This window comes from Tursiops truncatus, chromosome 11 (assembly GCF_011762595.2).
Source record: "Tursiops truncatus isolate mTurTru1 chromosome 11, mTurTru1.mat.Y, whole genome shotgun sequence".
NCBI lineage: Eukaryota > Metazoa > Chordata > Mammalia > Artiodactyla > Delphinidae > Tursiops > Tursiops truncatus.
The window spans coordinates 307754-330922 of NC_047044.1; the positions used below are offsets into that span (position 1 = coordinate 307754).

The 23169-nt window shown below is 56.6% G+C and overlaps 2 protein-coding genes across 24 annotated transcripts in view; one reads left to right on the forward strand and one right to left on the reverse strand.

Annotated features, from left to right (window-relative positions):
* Positions 1-4548, forward strand: part of SBF1 (SET binding factor 1) — a 28242-nt gene extending 23694 nt beyond the window's left edge. For 7 of the 11 annotated variants that reach the window (XM_073787992.1, XM_033865739.2, XM_033865742.2 and 4 more), the window contains 5 exons: positions 2614-2721; positions 2817-3028; positions 3722-3809; positions 3881-4012; positions 4106-4548. In XM_073787992.1, coding sequence (XP_073644093.1) covers positions 2614-2721; positions 2817-3028; positions 3722-3809; positions 3881-4012; positions 4106-4204 — 639 coding nt within the window. In that variant the 3' untranslated portion in view covers positions 4205-4548. Of the gene's footprint in view, positions 1-2613; positions 2722-2816; positions 3029-3721; positions 3810-3880; positions 4013-4105 lie in introns of those variants that run through there. The other 4 variants (XR_012324091.1, XR_004528781.2, XM_073787991.1 and 1 more) reach the window with 3 other exon arrangements.
* A 1552-nt stretch (positions 4549-6100) lies between these two features.
* PPP6R2 (protein phosphatase 6 regulatory subunit 2) overlaps positions 6101-23169 on the reverse strand; it is an 80994-nt gene continuing 63925 nt past the window's right edge. For 8 of the 13 annotated variants that reach the window (XM_033865746.2, XM_033865743.2, XM_033865744.2 and 5 more), the window contains 14 exons: positions 15829-16032; positions 14430-14494; positions 12762-12877; positions 11290-11375; positions 11023-11103; positions 10585-10682; positions 10159-10216; positions 9969-10084; positions 9712-9869; positions 9209-9380; positions 9033-9121; positions 8256-8418; positions 6354-6590; positions 6101-6281 (listed from right to left, as the gene is read on the reverse strand). In XM_033865746.2, the coding sequence (XP_033721637.1) occupies positions 6230-6281; positions 6354-6590; positions 8256-8418; positions 9033-9121; positions 9209-9380; positions 9712-9869; positions 9969-10084; positions 10159-10216; positions 10585-10682; positions 11023-11103; positions 11290-11375; positions 12762-12877; positions 14430-14494; positions 15829-16032 (1695 nt within the window). In that variant the 3' untranslated portion in view covers positions 6101-6229. Of the gene's footprint in view, positions 6282-6353; positions 6591-8255; positions 8419-9032; positions 9122-9208; positions 9381-9711; positions 9870-9968; positions 10085-10158; positions 10217-10584; positions 10683-11022; positions 11104-11289; positions 11376-12761; positions 12878-14429; positions 14495-15828; positions 16033-23169 lie in introns of those variants that run through there. The other 5 variants (XM_033865749.2, XM_073787996.1, XM_033865750.2 and 2 more) reach the window with 4 other exon arrangements.

Below are 23169 nucleotides of genomic sequence, written 5' to 3' on the forward strand. Positions count from 1 at the left end.
ATTTTGTTTATGGTTTCCTCTGCTGTGCAAAAGCTTTTAAGTTTAATTAGGTCCCATTTGTTTATTTTTGTTATTATTTCTGTTACTCTAGGAGATGGATCCAAAAAAATATTGCTGTGCTTTATGTCAAAGAGTGTTCTGCCTATGTTTCCCTCTGGGAGTTTTATAGTATCTGGTCTTACGTTTAGATCTTTAATCCTTTTGGTTTTTTTTGGTGGTGCCATGCAGCTTGTGGGATCTTAGTTCCCTGACCAGGGATCAGACCTATGCCCCCTGCAGTGGAAGTGCGGAGTCCTAAGCACTGAACTGCCAGGGGATTCCCTTTAATCCATTTTGAGTTTATTTTTGTATATGGTGTTAGAGAATGTTCTGATTTCATTCTTTAGCACGTAGCACCACTTATTGAAGAAGCTGTTTTCTCTCCATTGTATATTCTTGCCTCCTTTGTTGTAGTTTAATTGACCATAGGCTCATGGGTTTATTTCTGGGCTCTCTATCCTGTTCTATTGATCTGTGTCTGTTTTTGTGCCAGCACCACACTGTTTTGATTACTGTAGCTTTGTAGTATATTCTGAAATCAGGGCACATGGTTCCTCCAGCTCTGTTCTTTCTCCAGATTGTTTTGGCTATTCAGGGTCTTTTGTGTTTCCATACAAATTTAAAATTTTTTGTTTTAGTTCTGTGAAAAAGGCCATTTGTAATTTAATAGGAATTGCATTGAATCTGTTGATTGTCTTGGGTAGTGTGGTCATTTAAACAGTATTGATTCTTCCAATCCAAGAACACAGTATATCTTTCCGTCTGTTTGTGTCATCTTCAGTTTTGTTCATCAGCATCTTATAGTTTTTGGAGTACAGGTCTTTTGCCGCCTTAGGTTTATTCCTAGGCATTTTGTTCTTTCTGATGCAATGGTAAATGGGATTGTTTCTTTAATTTCTCTTTCTATGCCTTTATTTATTTTTTAAAGGAATATTTATTTATTTATTGCCACGTTGGGTCTTCATTGCTGCGCTCGGGCTTTCTTTAGTTGCGGCGAGTGGGGGCTACTCTTTGATGCCGTGCACGGGCTTCTCATTGCGGTGGCTTCTCTTGCTGTGGAGCACGGGCTCTAGGTGCACGGGTTTCAGTAGTTGTGTCTCGCGGGCTCTAGGAGCACAGGCTCAGTAGTTGTGGCACACAAGCTTAGTTGCTCCGCATCTATGCCTTTATTTTTTAAAGGGTGTTTTCTCTGGATTTAGAATGCTAGGTTGACAGCTTTTTATACTTGGCAGTTTAAAGATGTCGTTCCAGTGTTTTCTGCTTGTTGCATTGTTTCTGACTGAGTGTTGGTGCTCGTTCTTACCCTTGTAAACCGTGTGTAACAGCACCCTTTTTTTCCCTGCCTTTAAGGTTTTGTCTTCATCTTTAGTGTCGGCAGTTTGGCCATCACATGGTGTTTTTTTGTGTGTGTTTGTTCTGCTTGGAGTTCTTTAAGCTTCTTAGATGTATGGGATGAGAGTTTTAATCAAACTTAGTACATTTTAGGCCATTCTTTTTTTTTGTCTGTGCCCCGCAGCATGCGGGATCGTAGTTCCCCGACCAGGGATCGAACCCACGCCCCCTGTGTTGAAGCGCAGAGTCCCAACCACTGGACCACCAAGGAAGTCCCTAGGCCGTTATGTCTTTAAAAAGTTTTTCTGCATAATCTTGTCCCTCATTTCCTCTGGGACTTCTTTGCCCGATAGGTCACTGAGGCTGTATTTGGTTTTTTCCTCCAATCTTTCCTCCCTGCAGTTCATTTTTATGATTCCTGTTACATTGTTTTCAACTCTTCTGCTCTTCTTTCTTACGTTTAATGTGCTCTTAAGCCTATTTAATGAATTTTCCACTTCAGATATTGTATTTTTCAGCTCTAGCGTTTCCATTTTTCTTTATAGTTTTTCTTTCCTGTAGAGATTCCCCATCTGCTCAACCATTATGTCTATCTTTAAATCTTAAATGTATTTATAACAACTGTTTTGAACTTCTTGTATGCTAATTGAGTGTCTAGTTCATTTCTGGGTCTTTTAACTTTTCCCCTGAGGATGCTTCTTATTTTCCTGCCATTCTGCTTGCCTAATAATTTTTTTTAATTAAATTTATTTATTTTTGGCTGCGTTGGGTCTTTGTTGCTGCGCACGGGCTTTCCCTGGTTGCGGTGAGCGGGGGCTACTCTTCGTCGCAGTGCGCGGGCTTCTCATTGCGGTGGCTTCTCTTGTTGCGGAGCACGGGCTCTAGGCTTGCAGGCTCTGGAGCGCAGGCTCAGTAGTTGCGGCGCACGGGCTTAGTTGCTCCGCAGCATGTGGGATCTTCCTGGACCAGGGCTCGAACCCGTGTCCCCTGCACTGGCAGGTGGGTTCTTAACCACTGTGACAGCAGGGAAGTCCCTTGAGTATATTTTTGATGTCTCTTCAACTGTTGTCTCCAAATACTGATTCTGCCCAATCCCTCCCCCTTGCCTCCTCCTCTGGACGACAGTTACACGGTCATTAGATCTTTTCCCTGTCTCCTGTCCTACGTCTTCCATCCTTTTGTCCTTTCGTGTTCTAGTCTGGGTACTTTTTTCTGCGTAATCTCTCACTGATTCTCCTCCAGGAGCTGCAGCGGCTGGAGACAGAGCTGGGCCGACCCCCTGAGCGTTGGAAGGATGCCTGGGATCGGGTGAAAGCTGCCCAGCGCCTTGAAGGCCGGCAAGACGAACGTGTGAGCGGGGGTGGGTGTGGGGGGCTGGGGTGGCCTTGCTGCCAGGAGGAGGTGGAGGCCACCCCCCTGACACGGGCCCACCCTCCTGCCCCCAGGGCACCCCCAGCTCCCTGTTGGTGTCCAGTGTGCCCCACCACCGCCGCTCGCTGGGTGTGTACCTGCAGGAGGGACCCGTGGGCTCCACCCTGAGCCTCAGCCTGGACAGCGACCAGAGCAGCGGCTCAAGTGCGTCCGGTTCCCGCCAGGCAGCCCGCCGCAGCACCAGCACCCTGTACAGCCAGTTCCAGACAGCTGAGAGCGAGAACAGGTGTGAGAAGCAGCTCTCTCTGCACCACGGACACCTCTGAGCTAGGGGGATTCGACTGGGGTCCCAGGCAATTCTCAGATGGGTGGGGGCAGGTGCCTTTGGGGAGCGTCTAGTTATTTCTTAGGTGGACTGATTTGCCGGGGAGGCCGTGATGGTGGCCTAAGCTGTGACGGTTGCTGGGGAGAAGCAGGTGGGCTTGGAAGGGGTTTGGGATATAGAACTGGCGACCACAGCCAGGCCATGGTGGCTGCGGAGGAGGAGAGGGACAGGGACCATGGGATACCTGTGAGGGTGGGCCAAGTGCCCTGTGAGGTTGGGGCAGCTTCCAGTAGAGGCTGGGGCCCGGCAGGCTGCATCCCACCCTCTGGGCCTGGAGGGGTCACGTTGCCGCAGTCGCCTCCCCAGACCTGCCTGCTCCGTGTCAGGGGCCCCTGCTCTGCATGTAGGGCTGTTTCCCTGAGACCCTGAGGCTCTGGTGTGGGACCCTCCCAAGTGTCTGTGCTCTGACGGGCGTGAGGGGGTCCTTTCTGGGGACAACCCCAGGCTTCTTCGTGTTCCCTTGCCCTGTGCTCCGGACTTGGGTCAGTTTGGGGACAGGGGCCTCGGTCTTGCTGCTGGGGCTGGCGGGGCCGGGGAGGCGGGGCCGTTGCCGGGCCCTGATGGCTGTTCTGGCCGGTTCTTCTGCAAACGCAGGTCCTATGAGGGCACCCTGTACAAGAAGGGGGCCTTCATGAAGCCCTGGAAGGCCCGCTGGTTTGTGCTGGACAAGACTAAGCACCAGGTGAGTGGTCAGCGGGCTGGCTGGGGTGGGGAGTCGAGGGAGCCCTGCCCTGACCTCCTGCCCCTGCTCAGCTGCGCTACTACGACCACCGAGTGGACACGGAGTGCAAGGGCTTCATCGACCTGGCGGAGGTGGAGGCTGTGGCGCCTGGCACTCCCACTCTGGGTGCCCCCAAGACCGTGGACGAGAAGGCCTTCTTCGACGTGAGCTGCGGCTGGGGCGCCGGGGGATGGGGGGCGCGGCGCGGGGGGTGGCGGCCCGCGTGGGGCCGTGGAGTCAGTGTCCCGCGTCCCCAGGTGAAGACGACGCGTCGTGTTTACAACTTCTGTGCCCAGGACGTGCCGTCAGCCCAGCAGTGGGTGGACCAGATCCAGAGCTGCCTGTCGGACGCCTGAGCCCGGCCCTGCTCGGCGGCTCTGTGTCCAGTCGTTACAGACCACTAGGGGTGGGCAGGGCCCCCCGGCCATGTTTACAGCCCCCGCCCTTGACAGTATTGAGGCCCCGCCCCCAAATGTGTGTACAGCCCCCCCCCCCCCCCCCCCGCCCCCGCTCCACCCGGCCAGCTCTAACTCATTTTGGAGCCCTGGCTGAGCACCCGCCGGGAGCAGCCACGGTACAGCCCTCGCGGTGGGCCTGTAAATATCCCCCCTCCCGCCCTGTCAGCATGCTGGCCCCGGCCGGCCAGCCGCAGACAGCCTGTTCCTAGAACCAGAGTCTATAAAGAGCGCTAATGACACGCCGCACGCCTGCGTCTCCTCCGTGTCCTGGGGCCGGGGTGGGCGGCGGGGGCCAGCATCACCAGGCTTTTGCTTGGTGCCCGGCCACCCATCCCTCCAGGCCTCAGAGGCGATCCTGGGGCTGGTGTGGAAGACGCCGCCTAGGGGGGTGTGTGTTGTGAAGAAGGGGGTACAGGGGAGCTGTCCGGAGTCCAGACTTGCTGGCCCCTCCCTGGTCAGATGAGAGTCAGTCAATGGGATGGGATGGGATGGGATGGACGGAGGAGTGGGACGGGGCCTGAGGAGGGGGAGACACCAAAGAGGGTGGGCTCTCTGAAGAGCAAGGGTGCTTCAGGACTTGACTTGGGGGGCTTATGTATGAGGAGGTGGGGCACAGGGACCCAACGGCCTCCATTATGGGCACTTGGCTCCAAACACCTGTCTCTGTCTCTCCCCTGGGGTCCTGACCGTCCTCACCGCCGCCCCCCCCCCCCCCCCCCCCCGTCTTGGCTATAACGCAGGTCACTCTCCCATTCAGACGTGAGTCCCACCCAGGTTAGGGCCTTAATAGCAACGGGTGCCAACCAGGGGCAGGGCAGGGCCGGGTGGGCAGCAGGTGCCGGGCCCTGATGTGTGGGGCGGAATGTGGCACCGCGGAGGCTGGGAGAACATCCCAGAGTGGTCAGGGTGGCGGCCACAGCTCCTGGTCGGGGGGGCTGGTGGTGCGGGGGGCCCGGCCGGAAACGGCACCCATCAGTGGGAGCTAAGGCGGGGCTCACCCAGGTCCTCCCTGGGCCCACGGACAGCCGTCAGGCTGACATTCCTGTTGCCCAGGAACCTGTGGGTCTGGGGTCCCTGCCCGAGACGCAGCCTCCAGGCAGAGCTTGTTTCACAAAGAAAAAAGAAAGAGCTCAGTCTTTACTCAGGAGTTGACTCAAAGACGGGCCCGGGAGCAGCAGACGACCCCCGCTGCCAGCCAGGTTGGGGCTCCAGGGCCCGCAGCGTAACAATACGCGGGTCTGTCGGTGAGAATAACAACTTTTATTGGGAGTCGTGGGGTCTGGGTGCCCTGTCAGATCATCAGAACAGTAACATGAGATACCCCGCCCTCCCCGGCAGGCGCAGGGTAGCCCCCCATGCCCAGGCACTGCTGGGCCCTCTGCACCCCGTCCTGCACGCCCGTGGCCAGCTCCTGCCAGGCACCCCCCCCCCCCCCCCACTGCCCACTGCGGACAGCCTGCCAGGCCGCGGGGGGCTTGTTTTTTTTTAAGGCAGTCACGTTTGCAGGCTGGCTCAAGGCCAGCTCCCAGGGCCACCGGGCAGCTAAAACCCCGTCCGGCCAGTCCAGTTCCAGACCCACATTTGTCCCCAGAGCCTCGGAGACCCTCTCCTGCGCTAGATTAAAAAGTGCAAACACGTGGCTCTCTCCGCGTTTGTTAAAAAACGTATAAAAACAGGCTCAGAGCCTGTGGCGCAGGCAGAGCCCCCGTCTGAGGCCTTATTGCTGTGTGTGGGGCTGGACCCTCAAGGCCCACCCAGAGTCAGGCAGGAGAAATGCAGGCTGGGCCGTCTGACTGGTTCCAACTGCCAGCTTTACCAATGCAGCATTTATTTTAAAATTAAATTAAGTTAAATTAAAAAAGACAAACTGCGTCACCAGGTAGTTTTCTTGGTTGGGGCGCCAAGGCTGGGCGGGCGGCAGCATCACACGAGGCCATTTAAGGCAGCTCCCGCGGGCGGAGGCCCGTCAGTCTGCCTGCAGGGGTGGGTAGGAGTCGCTCAGGGCAAGGGTCCCCACCCAGCCCCTCCCCTGGTCCGACCTGCTCACCTGTCCTTTGTCACCGTCCCCAGGGTGGCCGCGGTGGAGACAGCTGGGGCTGCAGGGGTGACGGCCACGGCCAGCACAGGAGAGACTGCCGGGGTGGCCGAGGCGGGGCCGGTGTTGCCCGGTACTGTGGTGGCCGCCACGGCAGCCTCGCGGAGGACGGCCCCGACTGGGGCAGAGGTCACTTCCACAGGCGCAAGGGAGGCCAGGTCTGGAGGCGTGCTGGCGGCGCACTCAGACCTGCGTGGCAGACAGGCTCCAGTTACTGGACCACCCCCGCTGGGGCTCCACCCTGCAAGATGGCCCAGGCCCCTCTGCCACCCCAAGTTCCAAACACGCCAGAGACCGCCTGTCAGTCCACCAGAGCGTTGAGCCTCCTTCCCAGCAGCACTCATCCCGGGCATCCCGGCCCCCTCGGCCCCCTCCAGACGGCCCTCGCCACATCCCCACCCCAGTCTGGAACATGCCCCTTAGGTGCTCCCAGCAACCCTCACCGCTCTGTGGACCACACAGGCCCAAGGCCCTTCCCTGGAACACCTCTCAGGCCACGTCTGTCCACAACACTCCCGCCGCCCACACCTAGAAAGGCTGAGTGCGGGAGGCAGGCGGCCTCGGGACACCCAGCCCTGGCACTCAGCTCTGGTCTGGGGGCCCAGAGAGCAAGCCCACGGTGCCCCCACCAGCCCACACCTGCCCAGCGCCTGCTTCTGCTGTGTGACGTCTCCTCCAGCCCGGCACTGACTCTCGCGAGCCAGTGAGGGCAGAGCCTGGAGACAAGCCCCGCGTGTCCCCCCACAATGGCCAAGGCTCGCGAAGACCGCCCTGAGGACCAAAAGGCTTTGCTTTCGGAACAACAACTGCTTCTCGGAGCCGGGTGGGTTTTGGGGGAACGGGGAGTTAGGAAGAGGAAAAGGTTTTAAAAATTTCGATGACCCTAAGCTTCAAGAAGGAATCAAACCGTTTGGGAGCCGCGTGTACACCTTTACCCCAGCGCTGAGGTTCTCCCCGGGCCCAGGCGTCAAGCTCGCCCCACCCTGCAGCGGCGGCGTGAACCGCCCCTCCCCCCTACACGCACTGTGCAGCTTGACCCTGCTCCCTCCAGGCTGTGCCCACTGCCCCGAGCCCCAGTGCAGGGCGCCAGCGGGGACGGGCGCACCCTGGGGTCCTGGGAGCTAGACTGGACCCCCAGCGTCAGCAGGGACGCTCCAGGGTCACTGGGTGGGGACCTCACGGGAGCAGCACGGTCAGTCTCTGTTCCTCGTCCCCTCGTGGGGGTCTGGGCTGGCCCCCCGGCCCCCCCCCAGCCCCTTCAGGCCTTGACCCCAGCACCACCTTCTCCCTCACGTCCCACCAGCCCTCCTGCCCCGTTCCGTCTTCACCGCACGCGGTTCCTCACGCTGCCCACCCGCCCAACCAGGAGGCATGTGTCCACCAGCCGACCCCAGAGGCCCGGACCTGCCCCCTGGGCGCAGGGGTGGGGTGCACGGGCCAAGCCTGCAGGGAGGACGACCCAGGTCAGGGCCCCAAGCAAAGTCCCAAAACACCCCCGTCCTCCCGGTCCAGCGTGATGGACACGTGTGTCCGAGGCGCCCGACTGAGGTGGGCGCAAGTCTGGGACTAGGCACCCGCCCCAGGAGAGCGGCCGCTCCAGAGCCCACCCGGAACCCCAAAAGCCTGGCCATTCTCTCCCACGCGGCCTGAGGCGGGCTGGCCCCGTGCTGTCTCAACGGTCACCCCAGCTTCCACCTGGACAAAGCAGTGTCCCTCCTGTCCAAAGCTGACCTCCAAGGAGTCACGGGGCCATCAGGACAGGAGGGTCGGCCTGCCCCTGGGCCAGCGGAGTGCTGCGGACAGCCAGACCTCCGTGTGCACCCGGGGGCCCGCCACCCAGCCTGTCCTGCTCACCTGGGGACTAACACTGGCGGCGGGGGAGCCTCCCGACCGGGACCCATCCTCACAGCCTCCGAGGCCAAAGCCACCTTCTGCTTGTCCTCTCGGCTGCTGGAGGCCACCAGGGGCGCCTTCCTGGCAACACATGCGTTCCAGGCACCCAGAGTGGCCGGGCCAGCTGCAACACAGGGAGCCGGTGACACCAGGTGAGGACAGAGCGACCAGTATGGCGCACGTGGGAACTTCAGCCTGCAACTGGTGACAGACCTGTCCCCCACACCCACTGCTGCGTGCGTGTGACGTGCACACGTGCGTCTGTGAATTCACAGGAACTTCAGGAAGAACGGTCCTCCCTGCAGGGAGGGCCACCACTCAGCCTTGTGGCTGGCTTCCAAGTCCCTCCCCATGTGGCCCTGATATCCTGGGGGGCTTCCAAGCCCATCTGACAGGGAGCTCAGGGCCAGGGCCCTGAACAGCTCCCAGGACAAGCACTGGGGTGGCGCGGCGCACACGTGTGATCCACACCTAGCAGGCGGCCGGGCCTGGGGAGACAGGCTCTGGCTGGGGTCCTGGCGACACAGACGGGTGTGGGCTGGTCGGACCTGTGCGTTGAGGCCAGCCTGAGGGCCTCGCTGGCCGTCCTGTGCCTGGAGCCGGGGTCCTGACCCCTCCACACACCCACTCCAGTCCCCGCACGTGGCGCAAACTCCAACATCACCAGGGCAATACAGCGGCCCCGAGGTCTTGGCCTCCCCCTCCCACACCCCTGCCCCTGGGGCCGCCCCTACTCACGGGTTCTCTCTGGGCCCCGGTTCAGGCCACCCTGGGCATCGCCGTGACCTCTGTCCACAGGGGAGCTGCACCTGGGCCCCGACTCAGAGCTGCAGACGAGGCCAACTCTGAGCCCACGCCCAGGAGACCCGGCCCCCAGGCAGCCGGGGCCGCCCCCCGCCCCGGCCCCGCCTCACCAGCAGAAAGGCTGGAAGTCGGCAAACTTGGCCCAGCCTCTCTCCTCCGCAGCCGAGGCGCTGGGCGCGCTGGCCGCCCACACACTGGAACCCACGTCCATCGCCACTGCCGGGGCCAGGCCTGAGGCCGTGGAATTCACTGGCTCATCAGACACCGTCCAGGGGGCGCCTGCTGGGGGAGACGCGGTGTCCAGGCCCCTTGACCAGCACGTGACCGGTGGTGGAGGCCCCACAGCAATGGTGTGGGTGTGCCTTCCCCCACGGTACTGGGGGACACCCGCCTCTAGCTGTGACGGCGTGGCCAAGAGTGACCGTGACGGGGCGGGAGACCAAGGGCATATGAGCGTGTTTGAAAGTGTGTGCCGGGGGGTCAGTGGGCATCAGGCCCACAGCAGCCCAGCCACACACACACACAGGCCCACAGGCCAGGGCACCAAATCCTGTCCCCCACGTTCCCGCCCAAGCCCCTTGCCCGGCCCGCACCCTGTGGCCCCATCATCTACCTTCTGAGCCACCCTCAACACGAGGACCTTCCTCCTGGACGGCAGCCCGAGGGGCGCCCGCCCGAGCCCCGTCTGCTTCCGAGCTCTCCTCCCCACCTTGGCCTCGGTGCTCCAGGCCGTCCTTCCGGCAGCTCTCTGAAGCGTGAGGGCCCCCGAACCTGGGGGGAGACCCACGGTCAGAGCAGCCCTTCCCACCTGCCCAGGGTGCCACGGCACGGCTGAGACAGGGCTGGTGCCCGTGTGGCGCCCAGGCCCACCTGGCTCTGGTCACTCGGGCCACACAGTGTGTCTCCTCGTCCTCCCAGAGGTCGTCGTCCTCGTCAAAAGGCTGGATGTGGTCACTGCAGCAGGCCTCAAACAGAGCGGCACCGGGCTGCAGGAGAGCACACGTGGGCCACATGGCCCCCACACGCCCGGCCACCCCCAAGGGGCATCCACGGGACTCACGCTGTCCTCGTCAGCGTCGACGCTGAAGTTGATCTCCGCTATCCTGTCAAATGGGGCGCTGCGAGGACAACAGGGACGCCGTCAAGTCCCCCCAAGAGGGAGAGAAGGGGGAAGCAGCCCACCGAGGGAGGCAAAGGCAGGGGCGGGGGGCCAGGGCTGCAGGCCGAGCCCGGGTGGGTGCACGGGCTCCCCTCCCACCTCTGGATGGGCGGCGAGGGGTGACTCCCACCCGGCTGCTCTGCCGCCCCAGAGGGCGTCTCCAGGCCGTTGGGTCACATGTGGCTTCCAGCTGAGCAAGTGGTGTGATGGCCCTGAAGGCCAGGCAGGGCTGAGCCACAGGTCAGGGACCTGGTCACACTGAGCAGAGCCCGGCTCCCTCCCAAAGGCACGAGGGTGGGGCAGGTGGGCACGTCCCACTGGGCTCACTTGACGCTGTCGTCCTGCTCAGCAAACTCCTCGTCGCTGAAGCCGAACTGGTCCACGAAGGTGGCCGTCATCTGCTGGACCTGGTACTCGGAGAAAGCCTGGGCAACAGGACCGTAGCCGCTCTCAGGAACCCCCCTGGTGCTTCAGTGGCTTCTCCCAGGTCCTGCCCTCTCGGCTGGGCACCCACAGGCAGCCATGTCCAAAGAGCCTGTGACTCTGACTTTCCATTCGCCCACCACGTCCCCAAGGGTCTCATCAATGTCAAGTGGCCCTGCGGGCGCCCCCTAAGTAGAGGAGGGTGGGGCTGCACCCCCTGCAGAAGCGGGGGGATGAGCACCTCCCCGGCCCCGCCCGAGGCTCTGGTGACGCGTGCAGGACACTCCCGAGGCCTAAGCGCTGCCGAGAGCAGCTCAGGACGAGGGGCCTGGCCTCACGCACCTGCTGAAGGGACAGCTCGTTAGGGAAAACGCCCTCCATGTCCTCGTCCTCACTCGAGGGGTGAAGATGGTGCGTGCTAACCTGCAACGGCCAGGGTGGGTGGGCATGAGACAGCGTCTGGGGCCGTGCCGACCCACCCTCCCTTGCAGGGCGCGCCGGGCCTCGGGCACCAGGAGTCCCGCAAGCCCAAGTCGGGCAGGGACCAGGGTGGGGACAGCGCTCTGCCCAGAGGGCCCCCCACTCTCGGCCGGCCTGGGGCCTGCTCACCAGGTCCACCGCGTTCCTGCGGTTGGCCTCCGTCAGCGTCTCCTCCACAAAGCTCTCCCAGCGCCCGCGGCAATCCGAGGGGAGCCCTGCGGGGAAGGCTGCCCGGTGAGCCCTTGGGATGGAGCCAGCAGCTGCATCCTGGTCCCGCGAGGGCTCTCAGGCCGACCGAGGAGCCCCGGGGACACAGGAACCACGGGGCACGGGCACGTCCCTCTTGGCCTTACAGGCCCAACCCAGCAGGCCTGGGTGTGTCTGTTTTTCTGGGGAGGTCGGAGCCCAGAGACGTTCACAGTCCAGAAAGAGAGAGCTTCATGCTCGCCCCCAACCCCACACCGGGCCGTCCTGGGTGCACACGCTCGTCACAGGTGCTGACGGGCTGGGGGCCGGACTGAGAGCAGCCCGCTCGTGTCAGAGGGCCCCGCCCCCCCCCACCCAGCCTCCTGGCTCACAGCCGCCCTGGGACCACAGGGGGCCATGGCCAAGGTCACCATGGGGGCAACTAGGCGAGGGCACGGGGGCGGGGGGCCATGGAGGCCACGCCCACTGCACGACCAACTGGACGTCTGCGGGGCAGCTTCCCCAGCCCAGGACAGGGACAAACCCAGCACCTCCCCTGCCTGCCCCGGACTCAGGGCACCACGGCCCCCAGAAGGGATGGGGATCACCCCGCCCCGACAGCACACATGGCGCTCCAGGGGCCCCCCAGACGGTGCTCACTCCCGCTCGCTGTTCACTGAGCACACGCGTCCCCCTGCCCCCTGGCCAGCCCTGTCCTCAGGCCCCCACACAGCATGGGGGACAAACTGTCTTGGCTGTGAAACCAGCACGAGCCCCCAAGTGCCCTCAGGGTCCCAGCCCCTGTGGCCGTCACTGTCCATCACCCTCAGGCCGCCCCGAGCGCACGCCCCTGCGTCACCCTGTCAGCCCTGTCACCATGTGGCTGCTCAGGCTGGCCCGGCGTCCTCCTCCCCAAGAGGCCACACAGGCCCTTCTAAGCTGCCCGCCTTCTCCCATCTGAACCGAGATCCCTCGGGCTCTCCCCAGCTCAGGCCAGAAAGCCCAGTGCCTGGGAGCTACAGACTGGGCGCCCAGAACGTGCGAGGGCTGGCAAGGGGCATGGGCGGCGGCCCCCCGCTCGGGGCCCCGGATCGCGACGAGGAGGCCCGTGGGGTATGAGGGAGAGCAAGCCTGGCCAGGATGGCCTCTGCTCAGGCCCTGCGGCCGCTCCCCAGATGAGCCACGAGCTCAGAGAAGAGCCGGACGGCGGAGCAGGAGAGCAGGCGTTTGGGCCGGCGCGGGCGGCCCAGGGCACAGAGGAGGCTGCCGCCCAGGCCCAGGCGCAGCTGACAGGACAGCCCCCGTGGCAAAGGGGGGGCCAAGTGTGTGGCACCAGTGCTGGTCCGGTCCGCCGATGGGCCAAGGGCAGGGGCGGGGCACCTCGGGCAGCGACACCTGGGCCTGGAGGCGCTCACCTCGGAGGACCTCGCTGACCTGGGTCTGCACGGGGCCCCCCTCCAGGCTCTGCACCACTGCGTTGGCGATCCGGGTGAGATGGCCCATGTTCCCGCGCCTCATGCCACCCGCTGCCCTGAAAGAGAGGGTGGCGTCAGGCCTGCCGCCGGCCCTCCTCCACGGTGCCTCCAGCCGGCCCGGCCTCGGCTCTGCGGCCTCCTCCCCGCGGGCCCACTGCCCTGCAAAGCCGTCTCGTGGCCTCGCCTGCAGGCTGCTTACTTTTGGAGCACCTGCTCCGCACCCGCGTCGCTCCACTCCCTGCCTACAAGTGAGGCGGGCATTTGCCGCTCCCACTCTGCGCAGACCACCAGACCCGCGCCCGGCTGGGGCTGTGAGTGTTGACCAAGCGCGTCCCGAGCCCCCAGAGAAGACCGAGGGTGGACCCAGGACCCGGGAGTAGGCAGAGCAGTAGGGGCAGCGGGCTGGCTCCTGTCCACCTGCGCGTCCCGCACGGCCGCAAACACGTGGCTCTCCCCCCAACTTCTCATCTCTCCCACACAGGACCCAACAGAGCAGCAAGTCTTCAGATCCCTGATGCAGCAAGAAGGGCGTCAGTTGTGAGACTCTGGTGCGTCCGTTACAGAAACACAGCCCTTGGGTCCCAGAGTGGACAGCGCTTGCTTTCAACAGTATTCTCTCTCTTCAGAGCCTGACGACAACCAGAGAGGAAGCGAAGGTGGTCCCCAATCGGTGGGCCCACCCGGCAGAGGAAGGGGGTCAGGAGAGACTGGGCAGGCAGAACTGGCCCAGACGCGAAGCCGGGCTGAGGGTGGAGGCCTGTGAGCGGCTGTCCAGGTCGCGGGAGAACCGCGCTGAGGCCGCGGCCTGCAGGCATCCAGGCTCACACGCCCGTCCACGGCTTACTATGGCCCAAGGACCCCTCGGTGACAGCAGTGAGCCCTCCCCTCACACAGGCACACACCTGTGCACCAACACACAAAACACATACAGGAGCAGACTCAGCACAGGCCTCCCTGGGCACTACGCACGCCGGGCCCAGCGGAAGGCGGGGCGGCCCCACCTCGCTTCTTGCTACTTGGGAGCGGACGCAGATTTGTGGGCTCAGTAACAGCAGGACAGAAGGGATGAACTAGGTGCGGTCGCAGAGCTCTCCCCACCTGCCCAGAGCAGCCCCTGGCGGGGCAGAGTAGGAGCACAGGGGGCACAGGGCTGCCCACTGGACCCGACCCTGCAGTCACACCAGGGACCTGGGCAGTCAAGACTTTCAAGCAGGAAGTGACACCACCTGCTGGTTTCAGCAAGATCCCAGCTTATCAGCAACGAGAGAGCAGATGGGGCAAGAGGGAAGCAGAAAGGGGCCCGGATGCTCTTTCAAGGGTCTGAGGCTTCAGTAAGAGAAGTGGCTGGAGGCTGGGATGGGGACGTGGGAGGATTCGGGACACAGTGCAGGCACAGGACTGGGGTCTCTGCTGATGGACGGGCAAGGGAGGAAGAGGGTGAGGGGCCCATGGAGCCAGGGGCCGGGCTGTGCAGGCCACGTTACCCTGCCCCGCGCCCTGGCCCCACCAGCAGCACTGCAGCTGCTCCCACAGCGGTGGGACCCTTCCTTGAAAACAAACCCTCCATGGCAGCCCTGGAGCCCCACGCAGAGCCCTAGTGGTCCTTACTGTGTGTGGTCATTGGCTTCCCAGGCCTCCAGGATCCTCTGGACCAGGCAACACTTCTGGAACAGCTGGCAGACAGGTGGCACGGGTCAGGGCCAGCAGGGCTGCACGCTCCCCTCCACCCAGCCCTGGACTGAGTGGGCTTAGCAGGCAGCAGGCGCACACGTCAGCCCCAAGTTCACTGTGGGCGGCGAAAGCATCACAGCCCAGCCCTGCAGTCCCCGTCCGACGCCCAGGTAGGCTCTGCTCAGGCTCGTCCACGTGGCGACGGGGGTCGAATCAGGACACTCTCGTCCCCTCAGCCTCCCGGCGGTCGTGTCCTCCCCCTCGGGCCACTCTCCTGCCTTCTCCATCCAGGAGGAAGAGGCCGGTGGCCCCAGGGCTCACTTGCTTCCAGGCCCTCACACAGGCAGCTTCCCGTATCCGGAATGTTTGCTCCGGGCCCCAAATCGCACGCCCACCCCGCGTGTGGCCTCACTATCTGGGTGAGGTCCCTTGCTGGCCTGCATGGCCGCTGCACACACCCACCCCCTGTGGCTCTCATCACTGAAAGCGCCCACTCCTGGCTATTTACCCCCTTGGCTGTGTTCCGGCTCAGGCCTGCAGGTGCAGCCCTTCTCGACCCTCTCCCAGGTCTCTGGTCAGGGGCCCCGTTGCCAAGCCCCTCCTGTCTGAGCCTTGCAGCCACCCGGGGGTGGGGGGCAGAGCCGACCCCCAGGGCCCCGCACGCAGAGGTGGGCTCCTCGGCTTGGGGATCGCCTGTGCCACATGCTCCACCCACGTGCTGCTTCCTCCTTCCTTCCTTAGCGAACACCCACTAAGGCCGACTCCCTGCAGCCCCGCGCGCGGCCGCTCAGGATGCTCTTGCTTGCGGCCCCGGGAAGGGCGGCCCCAGCGGGGCTCCACACAGTGTGCTCGGGTGAGCGGGAAAGCGTCAGGGAAGAGGCGGGCCGTGCAGAGCAGCCACGCTTTCCAGAGGCTCCAAATCCCAGAAAGTCTTCTTGTGAGAACTGGATATGCTCCCCCTCCCCGGCACCTCCCCGGCACGGCATTCACACCATGACGGGGCTGCTTGCCCTCAGGGCCTGGAGGAGCCGACCCGGGGGCAGCAACGGGGCTGCTTCTACACCCCTCCGGGGCCCTCCACTCCACCGGCTCTGGGGCCCTGGCAAACATAGACACCTTCTTTGGGATTTCCCGTCTCACGGGTGAAAGGAGAGCAGCTCACCCCGTGTCACGGGAGGATTAGAGGAGAAAGCACACGAGGGCCCAAAGCAACGTTAATGTCCACATGGTCTGGGTGGGGTTCAGCACACGCAGCAATACACAGGATGCACAGGACACGCAGTGACACACAGGACATGCAGGACACAGCTACACGCGTGACGCTGCCTGGACCTACGTGGGTCACCATTGTGCTCTCAGGGCGGCTGGCGGCAGGCCGGGGGGTCTCTGGGTCCCCGCTGGAAGGCAGAGGCTCCACCGCGCCCTCAGGTCCGCTGGCCACGGCCCTGTCCTCCCGGGCAGAGTGGGACAGGATGGCGGCTATGCACAGCTCCACTTGGAAGTGCAGGAAGTTATTCCAGGCGTACTTAACAAACAGGTCCTGGGGAGACAGAGGGTGAGGGAAGCCCCGTGTCCTGCAGGCTGAACGTGAGGGGCCCTGCTGCCCTGCCCACCTCCCCGTGCTGTGTCCTGACGTCCGGGCGGCCACGGGCCTTCCATCTCCATCCAGCTCCGTAACCTCTGCTCGTGTGACCGCCTCCTGTGGTTTCCTCATCCTCTGTGCTAGGTTAGAAGCTGCACCCGCAGACCCTCAACCTCCCTCCTCCTCCAGCGCATCCTGGCAAGGCCGTGGGCCTCCCTGCAAAATCCACCGCAGCTACACTCCACACATTCTGCTATGCAGTATTTTTATCGTCTTTCCTTTATGATTTTATCTTTGACCCACAAGTTACTGGGAGTGTGTTCAATTCTCCAACCCCTGGGGATCCTATCCAGGAGGGCCATGAAATCAGGAGGTGCACACATGGACACTCCCCAAGGGAGCCCCAAGGGGCCCAAACAGAAGCTCCCAGGCAGACGCCCCCGAGGAGGCTGCATGGGCAGCTGCAGCCCCTCTGCCATGGCCTTTTCCAGACCTGCCCCTGAGGCGAGCAGAGCGGCACCAGCAGGGAGGCGGGACAGGCACACCTGCCACGTCCACATGGCCACCTCACACCCAGCAGGGTCCACAGCTGCCTGCATCCCACACCCTCTGCTGCCTACACGGAAGGAAGCGGGCTGCGCAGGATGGGGAGATGGGGCTGGGGAAAGGGGTGTAGGCTCCAGCCCAGGATATAAGTCTGGACCCTTCTTTCCCACCAGGGAGTGGGGAGCTGGATAAGGAAGGAGGCCCGTCTGCCTGACACAGCTCTCCTCCCCCACAGAAACACAGTCTCCAGTCTCGGCTTCACCTTCCCTGCCTGTGTGACTTTGGGTGACACTGGAGGTGGCTTCATCCATGCCGCCTCGTCTTCAACAGTCAGACCCACCTCCCAATAAAGAAAAGCCCATACCAGATGGCTTCACTGGAATTCTACCAAACATTTAAAGAAGAATTAACAACACCAATCCTTCTCAAAGTCTCCCCCAAAAAACTAAAGGGAGCACTTTCTACCAAATTCAGTCTGCGAGGCCAGCACTGCCCTGACACCAAAGACATCACAAGAAAAGAAAATTACAGACCAACAGCCCTTAAGAACACTGATGCAAAAATTCTCCACAAAATACTAACAAACTGAATTCAGCAGCAGATTAGAAGAAAATTATACACTATGACCAAGTGGGATTTATTCCCAGAATGCAAGAATGGTTCAACATATGAAAATCCTTCAGTGTAATATACACCACATTAAAAGAATGAAGGACAAAAACCAGTCATCTCAACTGACACTGAAAAATCATCTGACCAAATTCAACACATTTTCTTGATAAAAACACTTAATAAACTAGGAATAAAGGAAACTTCCTCAACATAGTGAAGGGCATCTATGACAAGAGCACAGAAAACATATTCAGTGGTGAGAGACTGAACGCTTTCCTTCTAAGACCCAAAACAAAGAAAGGATGCCCCTTTCGCCACCTGTATTCAGCACTGCACTCGAAGTTCTAGCCAGGGCAATTAGGCAATAAAAAGGAATAAAAAGCATCAAAACAACAGGAGAAGCCACCGCAGAGACTGGTTCAAGATGGCGGAGTAGAAGGACGTGCGCTCACTCCCTCTTGCGAGAGCACCGGCATCACAACTGCTGAACAATCCTCGACAGGAAGACATTGGAACTCACCAAAAAAGATACCCTACATCCAAAGACGAAGGAGAAGCCACAATGAGACGGTAGCAGGGGCGCAATCACAATATAATCAAATCCCATAACTGCTGGTGGGTGACTCACAAACTGGAGAACATTTGTACCACAGAAGTCCACCCACTGGAGTGAAGGTTCTGAGCCCCACGTCAGGCTTCCCAACCTGGCGGTCCGGCAACGGGAGGAGGAATTCTTAGAGAATCAGACTTTGAAGCCTAGCGGGATTTGACTGCAGGACTTTGACAGGACTGGGGGAAACAGAGACTCCACTAGTGGAGGGCACACACAAAGTAGTGTGCACCTCGGGACCCAGGGGAAGGAGCAGTGACCCCAAAGGAGACTGAACCAGACCTACCTGCTGGTGTTGGAGGGTTTCCTGCAGAGGCAGGGGGTGGCTGTGGTTCACCATGGGGACAAGGACACTGGCAGCAGAAGTTCTGGGAAGTTACTCCTTGGCGTGAGACCTCCCGGAGTCCACCACTAGCGCCACCAAAGAGCCGCAGAGGCTCCAGTGCTGGGTCGCCTCAGGCCAAACAACCAACAGGGAGGGAACCCAGCCCCACCCATCAGCAGACAAGTGGACTAAACTTTTACTGAGCTCTGCCCACCAGAGCAACAGTCAGCTCTAACCACCACCAGTCCCTCCCATCAGGAAGCTTGCACAAGCCTCTTAGATAGCCTCGTCTAAGAGGGCAGACAGCAGAAGCAAGAAGAACTACAATCCTGCAGCCTGTGGAAGGAAAACCACATTCACAGAAAGAAAGACAAGATGAAAGGCAGAGGGCTAGGTACCAGATGAAGGAACAAGATAAAACCCCAGAAAAACAACTAAATGAAGTGGAGATAGGCAACCTTCCAGAAAAAGAATTCAGAATAATGACAGTGAAGATGATCCAAGACCTCAGAAAAGAATGGAGGCAAAGATCGAGAAGATGCAAGAAATGTTTAACAAAGACCCAGCAGAATTAAAGAACAAACAAACAGATGAACAACACAATAACGGAAATGAAAAATACACTAGACGGAATCAATAGCAGAATAACTGAGGCAGAAAAACGGATAAGTGAGCTGGAAGACAGAATGGTGGAATTCACTGCCATAGAACAGAATGAAGAAAAACGAATGAAAAGAGACGAAGACAGCCTAGGAGACCTCTGGGACAACGTTAAACGCAACAACATTCACATTATAGGGTCCCAGAAGGAGAAGAGAGAGAGAAAGGACCCGAGAAAATATTTGAAGAGATTTTAGTCGAAAACTTCCCTAACATGGGAAAGGAAATAGCCACCCAGGTCCAGGAAGCACAGAGAGTCCCATACAGGATAAACCCAAGGAGAAACACGCCGAGACACATAGTAATCAAACTGGCAAAAATTAAAGACAAAGAAAAAATTTTGAAAGCAACAAAGGAAAAACAACAAATAACATACAAGGGAACTCCTATAAGGTTAACAGCTGATTTCTCAGCTGTTAACAGCTGATTTTTTTTTAGAAACTCTAAAAGCCAGAAGGGAGTGGCACGATATATTTAAAGTGATGAAAGGGAATAACCTACAACCAAGATTACCCTACCCGGCAAGGATTTCATTCAGGTTCAAGGGAGAAATCAAAAGCTTTACAGACAAGGAAAAGCTAAGAGAATTCAGCACCACCAACCAGCTCTACAACAAATGCTAAAGGAACTTCTCTAAGTGGGAGACACAAGACAAGAAAAGAACCTACAAAAACAAACCCAAAACAATTAAGAAAATGGTAACAGGTACATATCGATAAGTACCTTAAACGTGAATGGATTAAATGCTCCAACCAAAAGACACAGGCTCGCTGAATGGATACAAAAACAAGACCCATATATATGCTGTCTACAAGAGACCCACTTCAGACCTAGAGACACATACAGACTGAAAGTGAGGGGATGGAAAAAGATATTCCATGCAAATGGAAATCAAAAGAAAGCTGGAGTAGTAATACTCATATCAGATAAAACAGACTTTAAAATAAAGACTGTTACAAGAGACAAGGAAGGACACCACATAATGATCAAGGGATCAAGAAGACATAACAGTTATAAATATATATGCACCCAACATAGGAGCACCTCAATACGTAAGGCAACTGCTAACAGCTATAAAAGAGGAAATCGACAGTACACAATCATAGTGGGGGACTTTAACACCTCACTTACACCAATGGACAGATCATCCAGACAGAAAATTATCAGGGAAACACAAGCTTTAAATGACACAATAGATCAGACAGATTTAATTGATATTTATAGGACATTCTACCCCAAAACAGCAGATCACACTTTCTTCTCAAGTGCACACGGAACATTCTCCAGGATAGATCACATCTTGGGTCACAAATCAAGCCTCGGTAAATTTAAGAAAACTGAAATCATATCAAGCATCTTTTCCGACCACAACACTGAAGATCAGAAATGAATTACAGGGAAAAAAACGTAAAAAACACAAACACATTGAGGCTAAACAACACGTTACTAAATAACCAAGAGATCACTGAAGAAATCAAAAAGGAAATAAAAAAATACCTGGAGACAAATGACAATGAAAACACAACGATCCAAAACCTATGGGATGCTGCAAAAGCAGTTCTAAGAGGGAAGTTTATAGCTATACAAGCCTACCTCAAGAAACAAGAAACATCTCAAATAAACAATCTAACCTTACACCTAAAGCAACTAGAGAAAGAAGAACAAACAAAACCCAAAGTTAGTAGAAGGAAAGAAATCGTAAAGATCAGAGCAGAAATAAATGAAATAGAAACAAAGAAAACAACAGCAAACATCAATAAAACTAAAAGCTGGTTCTTTGAGAAGATAAATAAAATTGATAAACCATTAGCCAGACTCATCAAGAAAAAGAGATAGAGGACTCAAATCAATAAAATTAGAAATGAAAAACGAGAAGTTACAACGGACACTGCAGAAATACAAAGCATCCTCAGAGACTACTACAAGCAACTCTATGCCAATAAAATGGACAACCTGGAAGAAACTGACAAATTCTTAGGAAGGTATAACCTTCCAAGACTAAACCAGGAAGAAACAGAAAATATGAACAGAATTACTTTCCGTTTCAAGTAGTGAAATTGAAACTGTGATTTAAAATCTTCCAGCGAACAAAAGTCCAGGACCAGATGGCTTCACAGGTAATTTCTATCAAACATTTAGAGAAGAGCTAACACCTATCCATCTCAAACTCTTCCAAAAAACTGCAAAGGAAGGAACACTCCCAAACTCATTCTATGAGGCCACCATCACCCTGATACCAAAACCAAACAAAGACACTACAAAAAAAGAAAATTACAGACCAATATCACTGATGAATATAGATGCAAAACTCCTCAACAAAATACTAGCAAACAGAATCCAACAACACATTAAGAGGATCATACACCATGATCAAGTGGGATTTATCCCAGGGATGCAAGGATTCTTCGATATATGCACTCAATCAACGTGATACACCATATTAACAACCTGAAGAATAAAAACCGCATGATCGTCTCAACAGATGCAGAAAAAGCTTTGACAAAATTCAGCACCCATTTATGATAAAAACTCCCCAGAAAGTGGGCAGAGAGGGAACCTACCTCAACATAATAAAGGCCACATACGACAAACCCACAGCAAACATCATTCTCAATGGTGAAAAACTGAAAGCATTTCCTCTAAGATCAGGAACAAGACACAGATGTCCACTCTCACCACTATTACTCAACATGGTTTTGGAAGTCCTAGCCATGGCAATCAGAGAAGAAAAAGAAATAAAAGGAATACAAATTGGAAAAGAAGAAGTAAAACTGTCACTGTTTGCAGATGACATGATACTATACATACAGAATCCTACAGATGCCACCAGAAAACTACTAGAGCTAATCAATGAATTGGGTAAAGTTGCAAGATACAAAATTAATGCACAGAAATCTCTTGCATCCCTATACACTAGCAACAAAAGATCAGAAAGAGAAATTAAGGGTAAATCCCATTCACCACTGCAACAAAAAGAATAAAATACCTAGGAATAAACCTACGTGAGAAGGTAAAAGACCTGTACTCAGAAAACTATAAGACGCTGGTGAAAGAAATCAAAGATGACACAAACTGATGGAGAGATATACCATATTCTTGGGTTGGAAGAATCAGTACTGTGAAAATGACCATAAGCAATCTACAGATTCAATGCAATCCCTATCAAATTACCAATGGCATTTTTTACAGAACTAGAACAAAAAATCTTAAAATTTGTATGGAGACACAAAAGACCCCAAACAGCCAAGGGAGTCTTGAGGAAAAAAAAAAGGAGCGGAGGAATCAGACTCCCTGATTTCAGACTATACTACAAAGCTACAGTAATCAAGTCAGTATGATACTGGCACAAAAACAGAAATATAGATCAATGGAACAGGACAGAAAGCCCAAAGATAAACCCACACACCTATGGTCAACTAATCTATGACAAAGGAGGCAAGGATATACAATGGAGAAAAGACAGTCTCTTCAATAAGTGGTGCTGGCAAAACTGGAAACTACATGTCAAAGACTGAAATTAGTACACTCCTTAACACCATACACAAAAATAAACTCAAAATGGATTAGAGACCTAAATATAAGACTGGACACTATAAAACTCTTAGAGGGAAACATAAGAAGAACACTTTGACATAAATCACAGCAAGATCTTTTTTGATCCACATCCCAGAGTAATGGAAATAAAAACAAAAATAAACAAATAGGACCTAACGAAACTTAAAAGCTTTCGCAAAGCAAAGGAAACTACAAACAAGACAAAAAAACAACCCTCAGAATGGGGGAAAATATTTGCAAATGAATCAACGGACAAAGGATTAATCTCCAAAATATATAAACAGCTCATGCAACTCAATATTAAAATAACAAAGAACCCAATCCAAAAATGGGCAGAAGACCTAAATAGACATTTCTCCAAAGAGGACATACAGATGGCCAAGAAGCACATGAAAAGCTGCTCAACATCACTAATCATTAGAGAAATGCAAATCAAATCTACAATGAGGTATCACCTCACATCAGTTAGAATGGGCATCATCAGAAAATCTACAAACCACCAATGCTGGAGAGGGTGTGGAGAAAAGGGAACCCTCTTGCACTGTTGGTGGGAATATAAATTGATACAGCCGCTATGGAGAACAGTATGGAGGTTCCTTAAAAAACTAAAAGTAGAATTACCATATGACCCAGCAATCCCACTACTGGGCATATACCCTGAGAAAACCATAATTCAAAAAGACACATGCACCCCAATGTTCACTGCAGCACTATTTACAATTGCCAGGTCACGGAAGCAACCTAAATGCCCATCGACAGACGAATGGATATAGAAGATGTGGTACAT